Here is an 18,690-nt window from a genome sequence, read left to right as displayed (position 1 = left end):
CTTTTCTTCATACCTCTTGTTTCTGGACTCTATACCTTTGCACTGACTAACCTGCGTTCTGGAATATACTCCCCTTATCATCCCTGCTGGTTAGGCATCCCTGGTTTCCTTCTCAACTCAGGCTTCCAACTCAAGCACTACTTATGTGAAGACCTTCTTAACCCTTCCAATTGCTGCCTCCCCTCCCCCCCCCCCCCCCCCATCTTCTGCCTTGTGTACTTGTCCAGGGTAGCTCCAAAGCCTAAAACTATTATCTCTCCTGATAAGTCATAAGCTCCTTGAGGGCAGGGACTGTTTGATTTCTGTCTTTGTATCCCCGATACTAGCACGGGCCCAACGTATATTAGGCATTTAACAAATTAACAAATGCTCGAACGGTGAGATGTGGAGTAAGAGAACTTGTGGCTCAAATCCTGGCTCTCTCGTTTACTGCAAGTATGGACTTGGCTAATTAATTCACTTATCTTCTCTGGACTTCGCTTTACTCATCTAAAAATGGGGGTGGGATGAGACTATATGATCTTTTCCAAGGGTCCTAAGCTCCGCCCAGAACTGAAGTCAGAGATTTCTCAGTCCCACTAACTGCAGTGCCTTCCCTGTGAGATGACCTTCCATTTATATTGTGTAAATCTTGTATGTACATCTATTAGACTGTGAGCTTTTCGAGGGCAGGGATTGTCTCTTGCTATCCTCTGTATACCCAGCAATTAGCAGTGCTAGGAACTTAGTTTAGCGTTTATTAAACGCTAGAAGACTGTTTGACTTCCCACCTTTCTAAATCTCGCCCCTAACCTCTCCTTCCTCAGCCTCTCTTGCTTTAGACACACCCATTTCCCTATCCCAGCCGGGTCCCTTTTCTTGCCTTAACTCGTCCCTTTCTCTAGCCCTTTCCCTTAACTTTAGTCCAGTTCCTTCTACTCAGCGGCCCGCAGTCTCCTGTCATAGCCCAGCTCCTACTCCCTACTTCATCCCCACCCCCAGCTCCTCAGCCACTTTCTCCAGCCTCTCCCCGTATAAGTTTAGCTCCTTCTCCCACCTTGGCCCCACCTTACCCCGTCCCTGCTCCAATCTTCTCCCTCAATTCCCCACCCTCAGCTTCCAACTTCCGTTCTGTTTCCTGGGACCAGTCTGGCGGCCACGCCCACTTTCCCCGGCATGCCCCGCGTGGACTCGCTCTTTCCTGTAGACCTCGGGCCTCTGCTGCTAACTCGGGCTATCCGCTGTCCTTCCCCAGGTGAGGGCTTGGGAGCGAGGGCCTGGGGAACCTCGCGCACCGACTCCTGATTGGCTGGTGCCGCGAAGCGCCAGGGGAAGGTAGACGGGCCCTTCCCCTCCTACTTCCGGGCCCAGGGCCTCGGTGCTGTCTTTCGTGCCCTGCCGGCCCCTTGGCTCTTCACGCTGCGGGGAACAGCCCCTAAGGTCGGGGCTGGAGGAGCCTTTAACCAAGTGGCTGTCTGACCCCTTTAGCCTACAGAGGGGCATACTGAGGCCGAGAGGCGTTAAAAATGACCGGCCTGCGGTCACCCAGGTAGGAGGTGACAGAGCCGGGTTTTGAAGAGCTCCTCTTCGTGACTTCCTCTCCGCCGTGTTGGAAGCCCCGGCGTCCTTGATGGGGTCATCCCACGGGGGCTGGGACAACCCCCGAATTCGGCTGCAATATGCTTCTTCAGACCTGGCCCTAGCCAAGCCAGGCACCCGCTCATTCAATTCCCGGTCATCTGGTTCATCTTCTCTTTCCCCACCTTGTGCTGGCATTCACGTGCACAGGGTTGCCCCTTTGGCTTTTTCTTTAAGACTTAGGTCAGATGTCACCTCTATCATGAAGCCACTGAAAGTGGATCTGTGACGTCTTTGAAATTAACCATGGCCCCATCCTATGCAAGCCTATCTTGGGACTTCCATCCTAATCAAACTTTCCTGGATTATATGTATTTTGGTTAGGCTTCTTCTTTGACTCCATTTAACAACTTTTTGCAAAAATTTTAGTAAATTTAAAAATAATTTTTAGGACCTAGTACTGCCATGCCCTGTTTGATGAACCACCGGGAATGAGGATGTGATAATTAGTTCCACCCTAATGGAAATGTGCAGTGCTAATGCAAATAATGGGAACACTAAAGGGATTAAATTGGAGATACTGCACGTTTCATTTCAGACCACTGCAGTAAAGCAAGTCACATGAATTTTTTGGTTTCCCAGTGCATATCAAAGTTATGCTTACATTACATACTGTAGTCTAGTAAGTGTACAATGGTATTACATAAAAAAATTACCTGTTAAAAAACACTTTATTGCTAAAAAATACTATCATCTTGAGTCTTCAGCCAGTCCTACCTAATTTTTTTTGCAGATGGAAAATTTTGCCTTAATACTGTTAGGCTGCTGACAGGGTGGTAGTTGCTGAAAGCTGGGGCTATGTCAGTTTCTCAAAATAAGACAATGACATTTGGTACATCCATTGACTTCCTTTATGAAAGATTTCTCATGCAGTTTTTTTTGTTTATTTATTTAATTTAGAATATTTTTCCATGGTTACATGATTCATATTCTTTCCCCCTCCTCCTCTCCCATAGCCACTGGGTTTTACATGTGTCATTGATCAAGACCTATTTCCATATTATTAACATTTGCACTAGGGTGATCCTTTAGAGTCTACATCCCCAATCATATCCCCATCGAACTATGTGATCAAGCAGTTGTTTTTCTTCTGTGTTTCTACTCCCACAGTTCTTTCTCTGGATGTGGTTCTGCAGTTTTGCAGTTTGATAGCATTTTATCCCTTCTTTCAAAATTGGAGTCAATCCTCTCAAACTCTGCTGCTGCTTATCACTAAGTTTATGTAATATTTTTCAGTTTTATTGTGTCTCAGGGAAATGGTGAGGGGGGCAAAGGAGAGGGATAGAGAAGGAGGAAAGGTGGTCAGTGGTACAATCAGAACACACATTTATTAACTGTCTTATATGGGCAAGGTTAGTGGTGACCCAGAACAATTACAAGAGTGACATCAAAGATCACTGATCACATACCACCATAACAGCTATAATAATAATTAAAAAGTTTGAAATAGTATGAGAATGACCAAAATGTGACACAGAAACGCGAAATGAACACATGCTGTTGGAAAAACGGTATGGAAAGACTTGCTCCATGGAGGTGTGTGGAGCCACAGATCTTCAGTTTGTAATAAATCGAAGTACAATAAAACAAGGTATATCTGTATATAGATATGTGTACAGTAAGCTGAGCTTTGTATTAAGCGAGACAGTATTAAGCTCACATGGGAGTTTGCAAAGTGCTTTTCTCATTTGAGCATCAACAACAGCTAGATGCTGTTAACTTTGTTATACTGATGAGAGAGCTGAAGCAGCTTAAGCAACATGCCCAGGGGTTATAGGTCCAGTAGGTATTTGAAGTACAGTTTGAATTTGGCTTTTCTTGATTTTAAGCTCAATACTAAGCTGCTTCCCTAAATAGGGAAAGAGTAGTCTGGATTGCAGTTGGGAAATCATACTTCAGTTTCACAGTAACCTCAAGCTTCTTCCCCAAATACAAATCCATCCTATTTTAAAAAAATGAACTTGAAAAGCATCAATAAAAATGAACACCACCATAAGAAAAATGGAAAGAGGATTGCATATGAAATTGTGAATATTATATATAGTTTCTTTAAAAAATGCTTAACATTTAACAACATAATACTAACATTGCCTTGCTTATCTGTGCCCTTTTCTCAACTTCCTTTTGTTTTCTTTTGTGTATTTTAAAAATGTTTCATTGATGTTCTTTTTTCTTTTTCATCTCTGTCACTCTTTCCTGCCTTCCCTACCACTCCCAATTCCCACCAGCTCCCTTCCTGGTTCCAAATAAGTATAGATAAGCAAAATAAATTCACACATTGGTTGTGTTTGAAAATGTATGCCATTTTATATCTGCTGCTCATCTCTTTGCTAAGAGGAAGGAAGCATTCTTTATTATTTTGGAGTTGTAGATTGGTCATTGGATCAGAATTCTTATGTCTTTCACATTGTTTTCCTTTTTCAATAATTTTGCCACAATTCATATAAGTATTCCCAGATTCTCTCAATCTATCACTTTCATCATTTCTTATGGCACAATAATATACTATTACATTCAGATACCATTGCTGGGTCAGCTAGGTGGCATAGCGGGATAGAAGCCTGGGCCTGCTGTCAGGAAAACTCATTCTTTTTTTTTTTTTTTTTTTTTGGGTAAACCTGTACCTCCATCTTAGAATCATTACTATGTACTGGTTCCAAGGCAAAAAGCGATTAGTGCTAGGCAATGGGGGTTAAGTGACTTACCTAAGGTCACACAAGTAAGAAGTGCCTGAGGCCAGATGTGAACCCAGGACCTCCAGTTTCCAGGTCTGTATCCACTTGAACCAGTTTGGCTCCCTGTTCCTATACTTTTTAATGTTTTTAATATAAATGGGGTTTTTACTGTTTTTTGTTTTTCACATTGTTGATTATACTTAAAGGCTTCCTAATAATGAATTTACTTTGCATTCTTGGTTTGTCCATTCTGTTCATAAAATCTGATCTTTTTAATCTGTTGTTTTAACATCATTGCTGATGTTTTACTTTTTTTTTTTTTTCATAGCTATACATTAGAGTGATTGGTCTGTGCTTTTCTTTCTCTGCTTTCTCCCTGATTAGGCATCAGGATTATATTGGGCTCAGAAGGAGCTTGGTAGGATGCTTTCTTTCTATATTTTTGAAAATAGTTTATGTAAGCTTGGAATTTATTGTTGTTTTAATGTTTGATATAATTCATGTGTAAATCCATTTAGTTCTAGGTTTTGTTTTCATTTTGGAAGTTTTTTAATGACTTGTGTAATTTATTTTTCTGAGTTTGGGTTATTTAATCTCTGTATTCTGTTAGTTTGTATATTTTATTTTTTAATAGATATCCATTTTGTTTTTAATAGTTTTGCTGGCATATCATTGAACTTCTAATTCCTCTAAATTTATTAAGAATCTTCCTTTTTCACTTCTGATTTGGCAATTTAATTTTCTTCTTTTTACTTTTACTATGTAACAGTTTTAAAAGTTTGTTTATTTTATAATTTTTTCTTTTAAAAAAAGCTTCTAGTTTTATTTTTCAATTTAATGTTTTTTTTTCCAGTTTGGTTATTTGTGATTAAAATCTATCTTTTAACCCTGCTGTTCTTTTTGTAATGACATGTTGCAGCAAGTCATTGAATGTTCAACTCTGAAAAATCAACTCAAAGAGCAATGAGAGATATTTACTTAAATTCTTTGATGGATCTGTAATCTTATATCTCTGGAAGAACCTTTTAATGATGCCCATCACAACCTAACCATGTTCTGATACTCTGTCTTCCTCTGCCCTTTCCTAAATCTCAACATACTGAGAGCTGTTCTTCAGATCTTTTCACATTTCATGGATACTACTGGAGCAAAAAGGCCATCCTCATTAGTTATCCTTTGCTCCCGCCACATAAATGGCCCACTCTCCTGATAACATTTACTTTGTATTTTTCAATTTAATGGTTTTTGCTGTTATTTTGATTATTTCTTCTGCAATAACATGTGTCTTTTAAATATTAACATTCTTAATGACACATTGCTGTAAGTCATGAAATGCCCCCAAATTGTAAGTGAAGAAATGGAGGCCCAAAGAGGTTGAGGCTTTGCCATGGTCATATAGCTACTTAGTTACAGAGTTAATTACAGTTTAATTTTGTCTTTTGGCTCCACATCCTTATATCCTTTGTAAAATATAGTGCCCAGAACTGAATAGAATACTTTGAATGTGGCTGAACTGGTTCAGAATACAGTAGGACTCTTTTTTTTTATACTACTCTACTACTTCTTAAATGAAAAGATGTTTTAGTGCTAGTTAAAAAACAACAACAACCCCACAGTAGACTCTTTGGTTTCAGGAAATGGCTTCTGGTGTTGTAGAAAGAGCAATACACAGATGGACTTGGAGTCAGGAGATGTGGGTCCCGTCTTTGACTCTTTTGACATTTGAGGAGCTATGGGACTATGCCCTTATGCAGCCTTTGGGAACCTCCTGGGACTTGGAAAGTGTTTTATAAACATGAAACTCTAGGGAGGGAGTTAGTATTTAAAAACCATATGGCAGAATCAATGAGCTTCCTTGTAAATTAAAATTAAAGGGGGCAACTGGGTGGCTCAGTGGATTGAGAGCCAGGCCCAGAAACAGGAGGTCTTGGGTTCAGATATGGTTTCAGACACTTCCTAGCTGTGTGACCCTGGGCAAGTCACTTAACCCCCATTGCCTAGCCCTTACCACTCTTCTGTGTTAGAACCAATACACAGTATTGATCCTAAGATGGCAGGTAAGGGTCTAAATTTTTTTTTCTTTAAGCTGAAATAAATAGAAGCGGAGGCTATTAAAAGAGCTGCACAACATCTTGCTTTCCATCTGTAGTTTCAGTTTATTTCCCACGAAGTCTGGCTGACACCTTGGAGATGTTCACAAGGAAACAAGTGAAGCAACTTCTGCTGAGGGTACCTGGAAAACAGCGCTTTGGTGTCTATAGGTTTCTTCCTTTCTTCTTTGTTCTGGGAGGAGCAATGGAGTGGTTTATGATCAAAGTCCGAGTTGGCCAGGAGACCTTCTGTAAGTGGGTATAAAGATGGGTATTGGGGACATGTCTTTTGGCTTTAGCTTTCAAATTCAGATCCATCACATTTGTAAAGTGCTTATAGAATTATCAGGCTCTGGGGTGGCTCATAATTTGTCATTTAACAGGCTATGATAACAAACCTAGTTATATGCATGGTAGTCAGTCAAACCAAAGAGAAACAAAATGTTCTGGAATAGTTGAGACTTTGAGACAGCACAGATGTCTTGTGGGGTCTGGCCTTCCTTTTAAAATTCAGAGCACCAGGCCTGAACAGCAGTTCCCTGGAATAGAAAATTGTGTTTTGAAAAATCAAACCTAATAGGATTTTAGTCATTCTGAAGTTCAAAGCCTCAGCTCTAAGCTGGTTTAAAACTTGCTTAGACCTTGTGATTCAGATTTGTCTTCCATTCTATTGATTTTTTTTTTTTGCTCCTTGTCTATAAAAGTGTTTGCATGAGTCTAGAAAAAGAATTTTTGAATAGTACATGATGTTGGTGGCCATGTGGCCCTGTTGTAAATAGATTAATGCTAACATCATTTCATGTTGCTACAGTTTTGCAGTTCAACTACACAGTTCCCATGGTCTTATTGGGCCGGTGCCTCCCTGCCCACCTAATAAACCAAACTCCTTGTTACCTCTGGGCAGTGTCACCAATTCAGTCAGTATTTATTAAGTGCCTTTTGGGTTCAGAACACTGTGCTAGGCATGATAAATATGAGACAAGAATAGAGCAGACTTTGCTCTCAAAGAGCTTACATTCTCCTGGGAGAATAGAATGTATAAAACCATTAAGTAGACACATGATGATTTGAGGAGTCATCATTAACAAGCAATCAGGAAAGGTGGCCTGAAGCTGAACCTTGGAAGAAGCTAAGGATTCTAAGAGGTAGACCTAGAGATGGGGCACATTCCAGGGATGGGGAAAGCCAAGGCAAAGGCATGGAGGTGGGAGTTAGACTTCCAAGTTTGGGCAACCACAAAAAAGCCAGTTTGGCTAGAAGGAATGGAGGGTAGTAATGTATGTTAAACTTAGAAAAATAGGCTACTTTAAACGTCAAGCAGAGCAGTCTGAATTTTATTCAAGAGATCACAGAAGCTCTTGAAATTTCTTTGGCAGGGGAATGACATGATCAATGGTTATTTTGGCAGCATCATGGAGGATGGACTGAAGAGGGGGAGACATTGGAGTCCAATTAGAAAGCTGTTATGATGGTCCAGGCCAGGAAGGCTAGAGATACTGTGGAGGTATCCACAAACTTAGCCAGTGATTGAATATAGGGATGAGGGAGAGGGAAGAATCAGTGGGTGGCCGTGTACTTATCAAAGAGAGAAGTTTGGATGATGGGTGGTTGTTGTTGAGAGTTGGAGGTGATTAATGAGTTCCATTTTTGATGATTTGAGGTTTAGATGCTTATTGGAGATACAGATGGAGATGTCTTAACAGTCAGTTGGTGATTTAAGCCTGGAACTCAGCAGAGAGACCCAGGTTAGAGATATCCTTAGAGATAACAGTTGAACCCATGGGGACTGGGATCGCCAGGAGACAAGGTTCTAAGAAAGGAAAAGGGCCCAGGACAACATTAGTTGGGGAACACTCATAGTTAGGGGGTAGGACGTGCTTGATGATTCAGCAGATGTTATTTCCCTCACTCAGACTCTCTCTCACTTCCAAATGCTTATGCAAATCTTACCCATTAAAAGAAAATCCTTATGTTCTGTTTGAGAATTGATACTCAGTATCTGTTCTAAGGCATGAGAATGGTAAGGGATAGGCAAGTGATTTACCCAGGGTCACGTAGGTAGAACATGTTTGAGGTTCACATTAGAATTCAGGACTTCCTGTCTCGAGGCCTGGTGCTCTTATCCACTGGGCCACCCAGCAGCCCCCAAATCTTACCCATTCTCTAGGGTCCAGTTGATGTCTAATTCATTTCCTGTTCCTTTCCATTATAATGGAACCTATCTTTGGAGTCATATTATGGAACACTTTATATATTCTATTGTTCTCCAGTGTGTTAGCTGCCTATCTCTAGCTAGACAACAAACATTGTAACTTCTCTGCCCTGTAGTTACTCGAAAAAACTTGTTAAGTGACATTATCTTTGAACATTCAAGATGTAATGCAAAACCCCTATTAAAATTAGTTTTTCTATGGAGTAGAGATTAACCTTTAATGGGCTGGAAATAATCAATTGCCCTGTGAACATTAACTTTGAACTCTTGTGAGTTTTAAGAATTTTTTAACTTCTTAGTTTTCTTTCAAAAGAATAACCACAATTTGTATTTTTCTCAGATGATGTATATCGAAGAAAACAATCAGAGAGACAGTACCAGAGAAAGCTGGAAGAAGAATCTTAAGAAGCACAAATGACGGAGCCTTAATTTTCAACAAAATAAGTAGCCTGAACTTACCTTAATGAATCTGTGAATGTGAAAGGTTATCACTGGGGTCCACCCATCATGTTAGAAGCCCACTCATGGGTGCCCTCTAGTGGCCAGATCACGGATCCTTTAACCTCCTGGCCAAAACATGTGAAGGTTTTTCTGACCCAGGTTATTTTCCTACTTTTGAGTATTTCTGCAGCAGTATAAGGATTCTTCAAGAGAGTTTTCAGGGCATACTGAATGAGATGAATGTGTTTTAGGTCATTAGTAATGATCTTAAATTACTGCTTTTTGCTGAAATGCGAAATAAATCAAATCATGAATAAGTACGATACCAGAATTCTTTTTTAGAGGGAAAATCAAGAACGACTGCCTCAGGATTACCTGAACCAGATAAATAATTTTGCATGGTAAAAGCCAACTCTTTATCAATCTTTAAACCTTTCATCTTATTGGAAACTTTTAGGTTTTCTTTATCTTAGTCCATAACCTACCCTCAGTGGCTCCCTTTTGCCCAGAGGATAAAATAACTGTCTTGATTTGATAATCCAAGGCTTCCACAGTGTTTCCACCCTACCTGTTCAGTCTCGTTTCACAGTACTCTGATTCAGGTGCTTAAATAGCCCAGCAGCAAACTCACAGAGCCTTCAAGTAGTGAAGGGCCTCTTGTGTCTCAGCACTCTTTCCTTTGGTTATGTCATTCACTCTCACAGCTTCACCTACCACCTGGGATCTGATTACTCCCAAATGTAGCTCTCTAGTCCCAACTGCTGCTAAGTATCAGCATCTCACTTCCAGCTGGCTAGAAGATATCTCTGGTAGGGTGATCTTGGCCATTCCTCAAGCTCTAAATGGAATTAATTTTTTATTCAGTTTATAGGGTTCTCTATTCCCTCCAGGATCAAATCTAAAATTCTTTGACTTTTAAAACCCCTCACAATCTTATCCTTTCTTTCCTTTCTAGTTTGCTTTGTATTTGTTTACTTTTTGTTTCACTCCATTAGCCTGTAAGCTCCTGGAGGGCAGGAACTGTCTTTTGCCTTTTTGTATCTCCAATACTTTGTACAGTGCCTGGTACATAGTAGGAGCTTAATAAATGTTTATTGAATTGAACTGAATACTTCTAGGTGTTGGCTCTGGCAGCAAGGGCCACCTCATCTGAGACTTTCAGGAGAAGAAATGGTGTGTGTGAGATGTCAATAAGTTATGAGAGAGAGAATAAGCTATAGCAAATAATCTCAGTTTTCTTGGTGAATTAGGAGAGAAAAGAACAGTCTTTAAGGGGAGTGGGAGGAGTAAAGGATTGCCTTGCTTCAATGAGGGGACATTTGCTAACATAAATTTGTAGTGGACCCAATCGCCATGGGTGCCTGACTTCCTCCAGCTCTGCTCTACAGCGCTGGAGGAACAGTGGAGAGAGCAGATGATGGAAGTGGTAATGCGAGGCTGGGGCTTGGTAAGTCAGACAGTAAAAGGACAAAGGGAGTCAGGGATTCGAGAATAAGGGACAGCTTAGAATTGCACTAGTTCACTAAATGTCAAGTTTGGGAAGGGAAGAGAGTTTAGCCATGGCAGGGGTGGGAGAGGTGATGCCCTGGAAAATACTGAGAAGCTGAGGGATTGTTGGGCCTGTGGAGGATGAAGAATACATTTAGGAGGAGGAAGACATAGAAAGAGACTGAAAAAAATATTATGATCTGAAAGGAATTTCAGAGTTCATGGAATCAGGGACGTAATGAGCAAGATAAAACAGGAGGGCTATTGGGCTGAACCCCTGAATTCACACACTACTTCTCATTTCCTTCGAGATTTTAGACCTTTTGATATTCCAAATGATTCTTATTGTTTTGTCTAGTTCTAATAAATATACCTTGGGTAAATGGCCTAGCACTACATCAATTAATTAATTTTGGTGCACCTCACTTTCTGAAACTACTGTCCACAGAGTTCTGATGTCAAAATCAAATAGAAATGGGGGTCATTAAACCATACATAAGTATCTCTGCTGGCTGCACATTGACATAGAAAACCACACATCAATATTATTTATGTCCTATTGTCATTTTACTTATTAACCCTTTCTGCCTAAGAATCAATACTTAGTATTGGTTCCAAGGCAGAAGAGGGGTAAGGTCTCCAGTGATGGGCAAACTATGGCTGGTGGGCCAGATGCAGCCCCCTGAAATGCTCTATCCTGCCCTGTGACATTATTCCTAATCTGAGACAAATACAATCCAATGAGACTTTGAAAGTATTGCCTTAGAAACAGACTGACAGGTGAGCATTTCCTTTCCTTTGGCCCCCTCTTTAAAAAGTTTGTCCATCACTAGGCAATGAGGATTAAATGACTTACCCAGAGTCACACAGCTAGGAAGTATCTATGTTCAAATTTGAACCCAGGACCTCCTGTCTCTGGGCCTGGCTCTTAGTCTACTAAGCCACCTAGCTGCAGCCCCTCCCCCCATTATTATTATTGTATTGTTTTCTGTAAAGGATATATGAACTATTTCTGCCTTTTTAACATTTTTTTGCAATATCTTTGTGCCTTAAACATTCCGTGTGGTACAAAGAAATATGCCTTTTCTTTCTTTTTTTCTTTTCTTTTCTTTTTTAAACCCTTAACTTCTGTGTATTGACTCCTAGGTGGAAGAGTGGTAAGGGTGGGCAATGGGGGTCAAGTGACTTGCCCAGGGTCATACAGTATGCCTTTTCTTTGACTGTATGTGGCTTCTGGGGCCCTGCCCTAGTCTCTGATGCCAAGTCATTTTCCCCTTCTCCAGTGCTGGCTCTTCTCTGATCAAGTCCCTCCTCCCTCCTTCCTCCCCAGGGCCTCCTGCAGGGCAGTCAAATTTCCACAGCCTCTTGACCAGATTCCTATTGCGCCCCCTGCTCTTAGCTTAGCCTTCTGAGGTCTCAGAGGATCGTCACTGCTACTGGCCATGAGGGAGGATCTTGGGTACTGTGGTCATGTGGCCCTGCCTCCAGCTGAGGGGCGTCCGACTCTTTAGTGGGGTCTGGCCCACGCCTCCTAGGCATTTCTGAACTCCCAGAGAGCAGGGCACCACCTCGGCCTTCCCTTGCTCCCACACACCCTAACCCCACCTTGGCCATGTCCACCTCCAGGTCCAGCCATCAGCCTTTCCAGTGTGCCCCGGGGAATGCCTGCTCCATAATGAACACGCTTATTCTCATCGTAAGCCCTTTTCTGCCTCCCATCACGTTGCCCTCAGGGACACACAGACCCTTCCTGATGCAGCTCTTTCCTCCACTGCCCTCTCGGTTCCATTTTCTCACCCATGCCCGACTCCCTGATGGCGCTCTGACCTCCATGTTCAGACTGTGCCTCTCCTTCGGGGTTCCTAGGATCCGATTTATCACCCAGCAGGTCCTGGCCATAGTTCTCTATCCACCCCTCTCCTCCGCTGCTGCCTTCAGGATACTTATTGTTGCTCCCTCAAATACTGAGACTTCCTGTTCCCAGTAGACTCGTGTCCCACGATCTGCTCTTCCACTCTCCGTCCACTCTCCAAGAGAAGGTCATACCTTTGACCGTGCCCACACACGGGCTCCCCTTCTATGTTCCTAAACGCCGCCCTCCCTGCTCGTGGCCCTAATCTTCATCATTCCGTCTCTCCTGATGCTGCCCAGCTCGGCCCAGTTTTCAGGCTCACCATGACCTCCTTTCCCCCTTGTCCTTTCCTGTGCAGCCATGCCCTCCCCTCTTCTCCAGCTTCGCTTGGTGAGCCAACTCAGCCGGCCACAATCCTCTCTTGGATGCCTTCAGCCCCTTGTCCTCTCGCTAATCATGTCCCCGCAACCCCCAACTCTGGATTGCTCCCACCACGCGTCCCCTTCAGTTCTCTTCATGAGCTGCTGAATAGCTAAGCCAGAGCCCATTACAAACGTGTGTTTTCTCTTCTTCACTGGGACCTCACAGCAATAAGGCCATTATTCTGTTCCTCCTTAGTTAGGCCACTACCCCACTCTCCATGGTGGATTGTTCCAAATGTGTTTATTTCCCAAGGGCCCCCCCCCCATTTAGACACTAGTTGAGCTCCCCCTCTCCTTCTCTGTCACATCAGCTTCACTCTTGTTTCACAAACAAACAGATGAACCTTCATCTTGCCAAGGCCAAGCCTCTACGTGTACTTGTGTACACGTATGTGTACTCCGTGTAAGTTTTCCCCTTTGAAGGAGAACATTTCCACAAATTTAGCAAAACACAAAGAGGGTTGTATAGGACACCATGACTCTCCATACCAGTTTTTTTTTCTTTAAGTACCAAATAAATTTCATTCATTACTTTCACAACTGTCTTCCTTGAATTTGTACTTCCTTTTCTTTTATTCTGTTTATTTAAACTTTTTTTTCAAGAGCCTTCCCCCCCCCCCACCCTTTTTTTTTTTTTGGCATCCCCAAACTTCCCTTTTCTATCTCATCCTTCTCCACTTAAAAACTAAGAAAACAGAAACCCTTGTAACAAACAAACATAATCAAAACTAATCTATGCAGTAGTTATACCCAAAAGCTTCCTTGTTTTTTGCATATTTGAAAAAATATTTACATGGCCACCCCTTTATTGCATTAACTCTCCACTCAATTAAAAAGCTGAAAGAAAATAAAAACCTTTGTAAGAAATAAACAAGATGAATTCATGCAGTGGCCATGTCCAAAAATGAGGGCCTCTTTCTGTGCTTCTCTGTCAGGAGGGGAGTCACATGTTTCATGTTTGGTCCTCTGAAGATACGGATTTTAGTTATTGCATCGAGCAGAGCTCTTAAGTCTTTTCAAATTTTCTTCTGTTGTCCTTGTAGAAATTGTTCTCCTGTTTTTGCTTGTCTAACTCTGAATCAGCTCAAACTACCCAGAATTCTCTGCCATCATTTTGTCTTATTTTATGGTGTAGCAATATTCTATTACATTCACCTGCAACAACTGGTTCAACCATTCCCCTGCTGAGGGCCAGTCCTTGAAGGGGAACCCTCTTTAGAGTCAAGTTTTTTGTTTAAACCCCACTTCAGGATCAGGAAATTTGTTCTGTTTGAGACTTGCTCCTTATTCTGTACAATCCTTTGTAACTCCCTTCTCTGTTGTTTCTCTGCCAGAGTTTGATATATTTGCACCAAACTATAGGCCTGTGTGTATTCATTGCACCTTTGGCTGTGTTAGATGAGTAAGGTTCTTAGGGTGCCTGTTCCCCCACCCTTTTATCCATTTATTTATTCACATGTACCCCAATTATGAGGAAAAGCAAGTTCCAAACCCTTCTTGCACCTTTTTATACTATTTTACTATTATTGTACCTATTTTACTCTTTTCTTTCTGAAAACCCTAAACTAATCTACCCCTATTCTTCCTTTTTCACTTATTTAACTCCATTAACGAAGACATTAAGGTTTTGAAGGGATACTTTAGAATCTTAGCATTACATCATTGTTCAGATCCTTTCATCGACTATTTCTTGCTGTCTCGGATCATGGTCTATTCTTTTTATAGTCTTTTACTTGGCTTACATCTTTCTCTTCTAAACTATTTATTCTTCTTCTTCAAATGTCCTTAAAAGCTTTCATTTTATTTTTAAATCTCTTGCTTTATTTCTTCTAGATATTCATGTAGTCCTTGTGGAAAATTCATTTTTTCCTTTGGTATCTTTTGGAGGATCTCTAGAATTGCAATTATTTTTGATACTAGTTGGTTTGCTCATCAATCTAGTTTTAGTTACTTAAGTCTTTGTCTCAGGCCTTAGGCTCCATCCTCTGATACACTTTTGGCTGGAGTGGTTAGTCCTAGATCACCTGAATTTCCTCTCTTTCCAGGTAGGTTCATTTGAATCTTTGAGTTTTAGGATACTGGATCTTCAGGATCCTGCCTGGTGAGTCAGGACAGGTACTAGGGACCTGGTCAGAGTAGTGCTTAGGACTGGTCATAGCTATTCCATAGGGATTACTTTCAAGTACAGCTGGGGAGTCTCCTTAAGTTCAGGCAGCCACACTAGCCATAAGTCTCATCTACACCCATGATACACTTAAGTGTCTTCTATTTTCTTTCCTTTCACTTCTAAAGCCTTTGCAATTTGGAAAATTATTTCATCATTCAGCTAAAACTGCTGTGAAGTTATCAATGTTCTCTTAACTGCCAAGTCTCCTGGTCTTTTATTAGTCCTTAGAGAGTTCCATAGGACACTGATCATTTCATACTTGATTTTCTCTCCTGAATTTATGTGCCACTGCTCTTGGTTCTCCCATAAACTGGGTTTCCATCAAGGCTCTGTCCAAGGCTCTCTTCATTCTTCTACCAGTTCCCAGTAGTTCAAATAGCATCTCTAGGAAGGTGATCGATTTCCTTATCTTGAGTTCACCCCGAACTACCAAAGTCCTTAGGTACGTGAGTCTTTTGCCTTTGCTTTTCCTCCCGATCTCTGCCCCTTGGCTTCCTTCAGGACTAAGCTCAAATCCCACTTTAGTCAAGGCCTTTTCTTCTGCAACTGTCTTCTAGGTCTCTTTTATATGTACCTTGTCATTTCCATGCCGTCTTCTTTAGAATGTGAACTCCTGAGTCAAGGATTATTCTTGTCTTCTAAAAAAATCTACAGTGCCCGGGCACATGACACTTACTGATGGACAACCAACTGAGCCCCAATCTTTACACTACCAGTGAGGGTTGTTGTGAGAAAGTTGTATGTTGTAAATCTTAAAGCATTTTATAGTCACTAGAGTTCGTAACTCCCTTCCAATTCTCTCCCATTTCTCTGCCTTTCTACTTCCATCACCACTTCCTACTTGGGCTTCTTCCCTGGTCTAACTTCCTCTAGGCCAGTGTTGGTGAAGATTTTCAGGTTCGTGTGCCTGAACTGCAACTTTAAGCTCCGCAATACTCCAGAGAGCAGAGGGAGGAAGTGCTTGCTTTGGGTTGCTGGGCTGGTATGTGAAAAAGGTCCTCAGGTGCTGGGAAAAGGGGGGAACGGAGCTGCAGCCCAAGTGCCAAGACTTCACCAGCGCTGCTCTAGGCGTTTATAATGGTGCCTTCCCCCTAGTCTAAGAACATATTTACGTCTGTTAGCCTAGAATTAAAAACACAAGCCTATCACTAACTCCTCAGTTTTTGAGCTACCTATTATCTAATGAGTAAAATTAAACTAGTCTCCATAATCTGGCTTCAACACACCTTTCCGGCCTTAACTCAAACTACTTCCCTTCATGATATCCAATTTCAAACTGGATCACTTATCATTTCCCATCTTTTCTTTTGTTCATCATCCCTCATGCTTGGGATGTGCTCAGACAGTGCCCCTCCTCCCCATTGCTGTTAATATTTCTTCTTTTGAACCCCAAATCTGGAGCCATTTTCTCCATAAAACTTTCCCTGATTCCCACTAGCTAGAAGTGACAACTCTTCCACCTCCAGTTTCTTAGGGTGTTTTGTTTGGATCTCCTTTGTTTTTATTCCACCCTACCTTTGTATCATGCTTATTCCCCCCATTTCCCCAGGCCTCAGCACCAGTTCTTGTAGAGGTGTCAAGTTGGATGGAGCGGAGTCTAACCTGCTGCAGAGGGAAATGCTGCAAGTACTTGCTGTGAAAGAAAAAACATCAGCTGCCAAAATTTGAGTCTCTTATTCTGTAGAATATGATCCAATTTTCTCTGAACTGTTCTATCATCATACGTTGTATCTTCCTTTGGTTATTTTATAAACTTGAAGCCTTTGAAACAGAGGGTGACGTCTTGCTGCGGTTTGCCCGGAATGAAACACACTCATTAAACCCCAAGCACTGAAGGCATCAGAGCGGATGGCGGAAGTGGGCTGTCCAGCCTCCAACATCAGATGAGCCCTGTTTAATGCTAACATACAAACACCTTTCTGGCCTTTTGTCTTCTCCATACAGATAGTTGTTTCCTTTCACAGTGAACATCTGAGACATCATTAAAAGGTAAGAGTAGAAAGAAAAAAATATCTATTATCATGAAAGGCAGTGTGGCAGAATTGACAGGAAAGCCTGGCCTTAGACAAGAAGGCTTGGGTATGGACAACTAGCTGGGGAACTTGGGAAGTCGCCAGGTCACTTGATAAAGTACAGAAAAGTTTTCTACATCAGTGGAAGGAACTTCCATTTGGGGAGTTCCCTATAGTATATACTCACAAGTCTTTTCCAATAACAGCAAAAATGATGAACAATGCCTGTCTGTCTTCTCAGGTTTTAAGAGTTGGAAGGGGCAGATCATGTACAGATAAGGAAACTGAGTTCCATGTTAAATGATTTTGACCAACTTTATGCAGGTAATAAGTGGTTTTCAGAGTCTAAATAGAATGCTCTTTTTATTACATGACACTAGTAAGAAATCTGTAGGGTTAGTCATATTACTCCAATATCTGGAAAAAAAAAATGGCCTGGGGGCCACTGAATTTTATCCCTATTCATGAGACAAGAGTGATCATTTTTATTTATCTCTATCTATGACAGTGATGCCGTACCTTTTGGAGACCATGTGCTGTGTACTGTCCCCTCCCCCCACACAGGGGAGTGAGAAAGGGCTCCCATTGGGCTTCGAGGCAGAGGGGTGGGTGATGTGAAAGATGTTATCAAGCTGGGCAGGAGAGGGAAGAGAGCAGCTCCGCCCGAGGCCCGCTGCCTTTCTATTAACAAACTCGGGGGAAGGGCGGTGCATGTGCCCACAGACAGCGCTGTGTGCCATAGGTTTGCCATCACTGATCTAGGATATAGACAATCCTACCACCTTCCTTGGCAACTCACTTTAATGGCTAGGAGACTTTTATCCTTTGTGTTGCAACTTAATCCCATTCCACCTCCTTCATGTGATCAGTTTTACCACCTGAGACATTTTAAGATTTTTACATTTTCCTCAAAGCACCCTTCATATGAAGCCATCCAAGTTTCTCCAAGACTAAATTTTCATTCTTGTGGCTGAATTGCATTTATAATTCAACCAAGGTTTCCTTTAATTTAACAAGAAGGTTGAAACTTTTTCTAGTCAAGAAAGGGTTTCCTTTTTGTTAACTATTCCATTTCCAAACCAAGAGTTTATAAACTGTACTTTTTTGGTTTCTCTGTTTTTACAAAGCATTTCTCCTGAGCCTGGGGGTGGGGCACATGAAAAGATAGCTCCAAACATTTTATTGCTCATTATAGTTAATAGTTTTTAAAGCTCCAACTTTTTTTGGAAAAGGTGGTGACATCTTACGATGGGTATACGAGACATACCAAAGCCATATTTCTTGGCCATATTCAAGTGTGTGCTTCACTTGCTGAAGCACTATTCGTTATGGCTAACATGTTCTCCTCTTCCTAGAAGTGAATAAATTACAACTTGTGCTTGGGCCTGCCTTTCACTTTATCTTGCCTTGGCTGCCTGCCCCGGTGGCATGCTAAGCACGGTGGGTCACCTCACTAAGGCCAGCTCAGTGTGCAGCCTCAGCAGGCCGCTATGGGTCTTTTCCTGTGTGATTGGCATTCTGCTGCCAAACGCCGAGTCTTCTTTTTAAACAAAGATTTATCAGTCTACATGGTCACATATTTCAGGAGCCACACATTCCTGAAACTAAATTCTGTCATCAAAATCTTAATGGAACCATCAAACCTGATTAATCTAAATCACTCTGCAAACTCCATTTTTATTTGGATTAAAAAGCTTCAGATGAACAAAATGAT

At 41.6% G+C, this 18,690-nt stretch overlaps 1 protein-coding gene across 2 annotated transcripts; it reads left to right on the top strand.

Moving 5' to 3' along the window:
- The first annotated feature begins 1,188 nt into the window (after nucleotides 1-1,188).
- SMIM4 (small integral membrane protein 4) lies at nucleotides 1,189-9,355 on the top strand. 2 transcript variants are annotated; one of them, XM_044656917.1, is made up of 3 exons: nucleotides 1,189-1,234; nucleotides 6,442-6,633; nucleotides 8,935-9,355. In XM_044656917.1, the coding sequence occupies exons 2-3, from the start codon at nucleotides 6,483-6,485 to the stop codon at nucleotides 8,997-8,999; spliced, it is 216 nt and encodes a 71-aa protein (XP_044512852.1). In that variant the 5' UTR covers nucleotides 1,189-1,234; nucleotides 6,442-6,482; the 3' UTR covers nucleotides 9,000-9,355. The 2 variants fall into 2 exon arrangements, with proteins under 2 accessions (XP_044512852.1, XP_044512850.1); XM_044656915.1 differs by lacking the exon at nucleotides 1,189-1,234 and adding an exon at nucleotides 1,373-1,528.
- The last annotated feature ends 9,335 nt before the right edge of the window (nucleotides 9,356-18,690 follow it).

The sequence above is a fragment of the Gracilinanus agilis genome, chromosome 1 (assembly GCF_016433145.1).
Source record: "Gracilinanus agilis isolate LMUSP501 chromosome 1, AgileGrace, whole genome shotgun sequence".
Classification (NCBI taxonomy): Eukaryota; Metazoa; Chordata; class Mammalia; order Didelphimorphia; family Didelphidae; genus Gracilinanus; species Gracilinanus agilis.
The sequence above is the reverse complement of the archived record's forward strand: the minus strand, read 5'-3'. Positions and strand labels throughout refer to the sequence as shown.

Excerpts from the sequence above, each read along its gene's own strand:
- SMIM4 (XM_044656917.1), top strand. The coding sequence starts at position 6,483 with ATGTTCACAAGGAAACAAGTGAAGCAACTTCTGCTGAGGGTACCTGGA. Across the intron at positions 6,634-8,934 it reads AGTTGGCCAGGAGACCTTCT|ATGATGTATATCGAAGAAAA; the intron begins GTAAGTGGGTAT and ends TATTTTTCTCAG.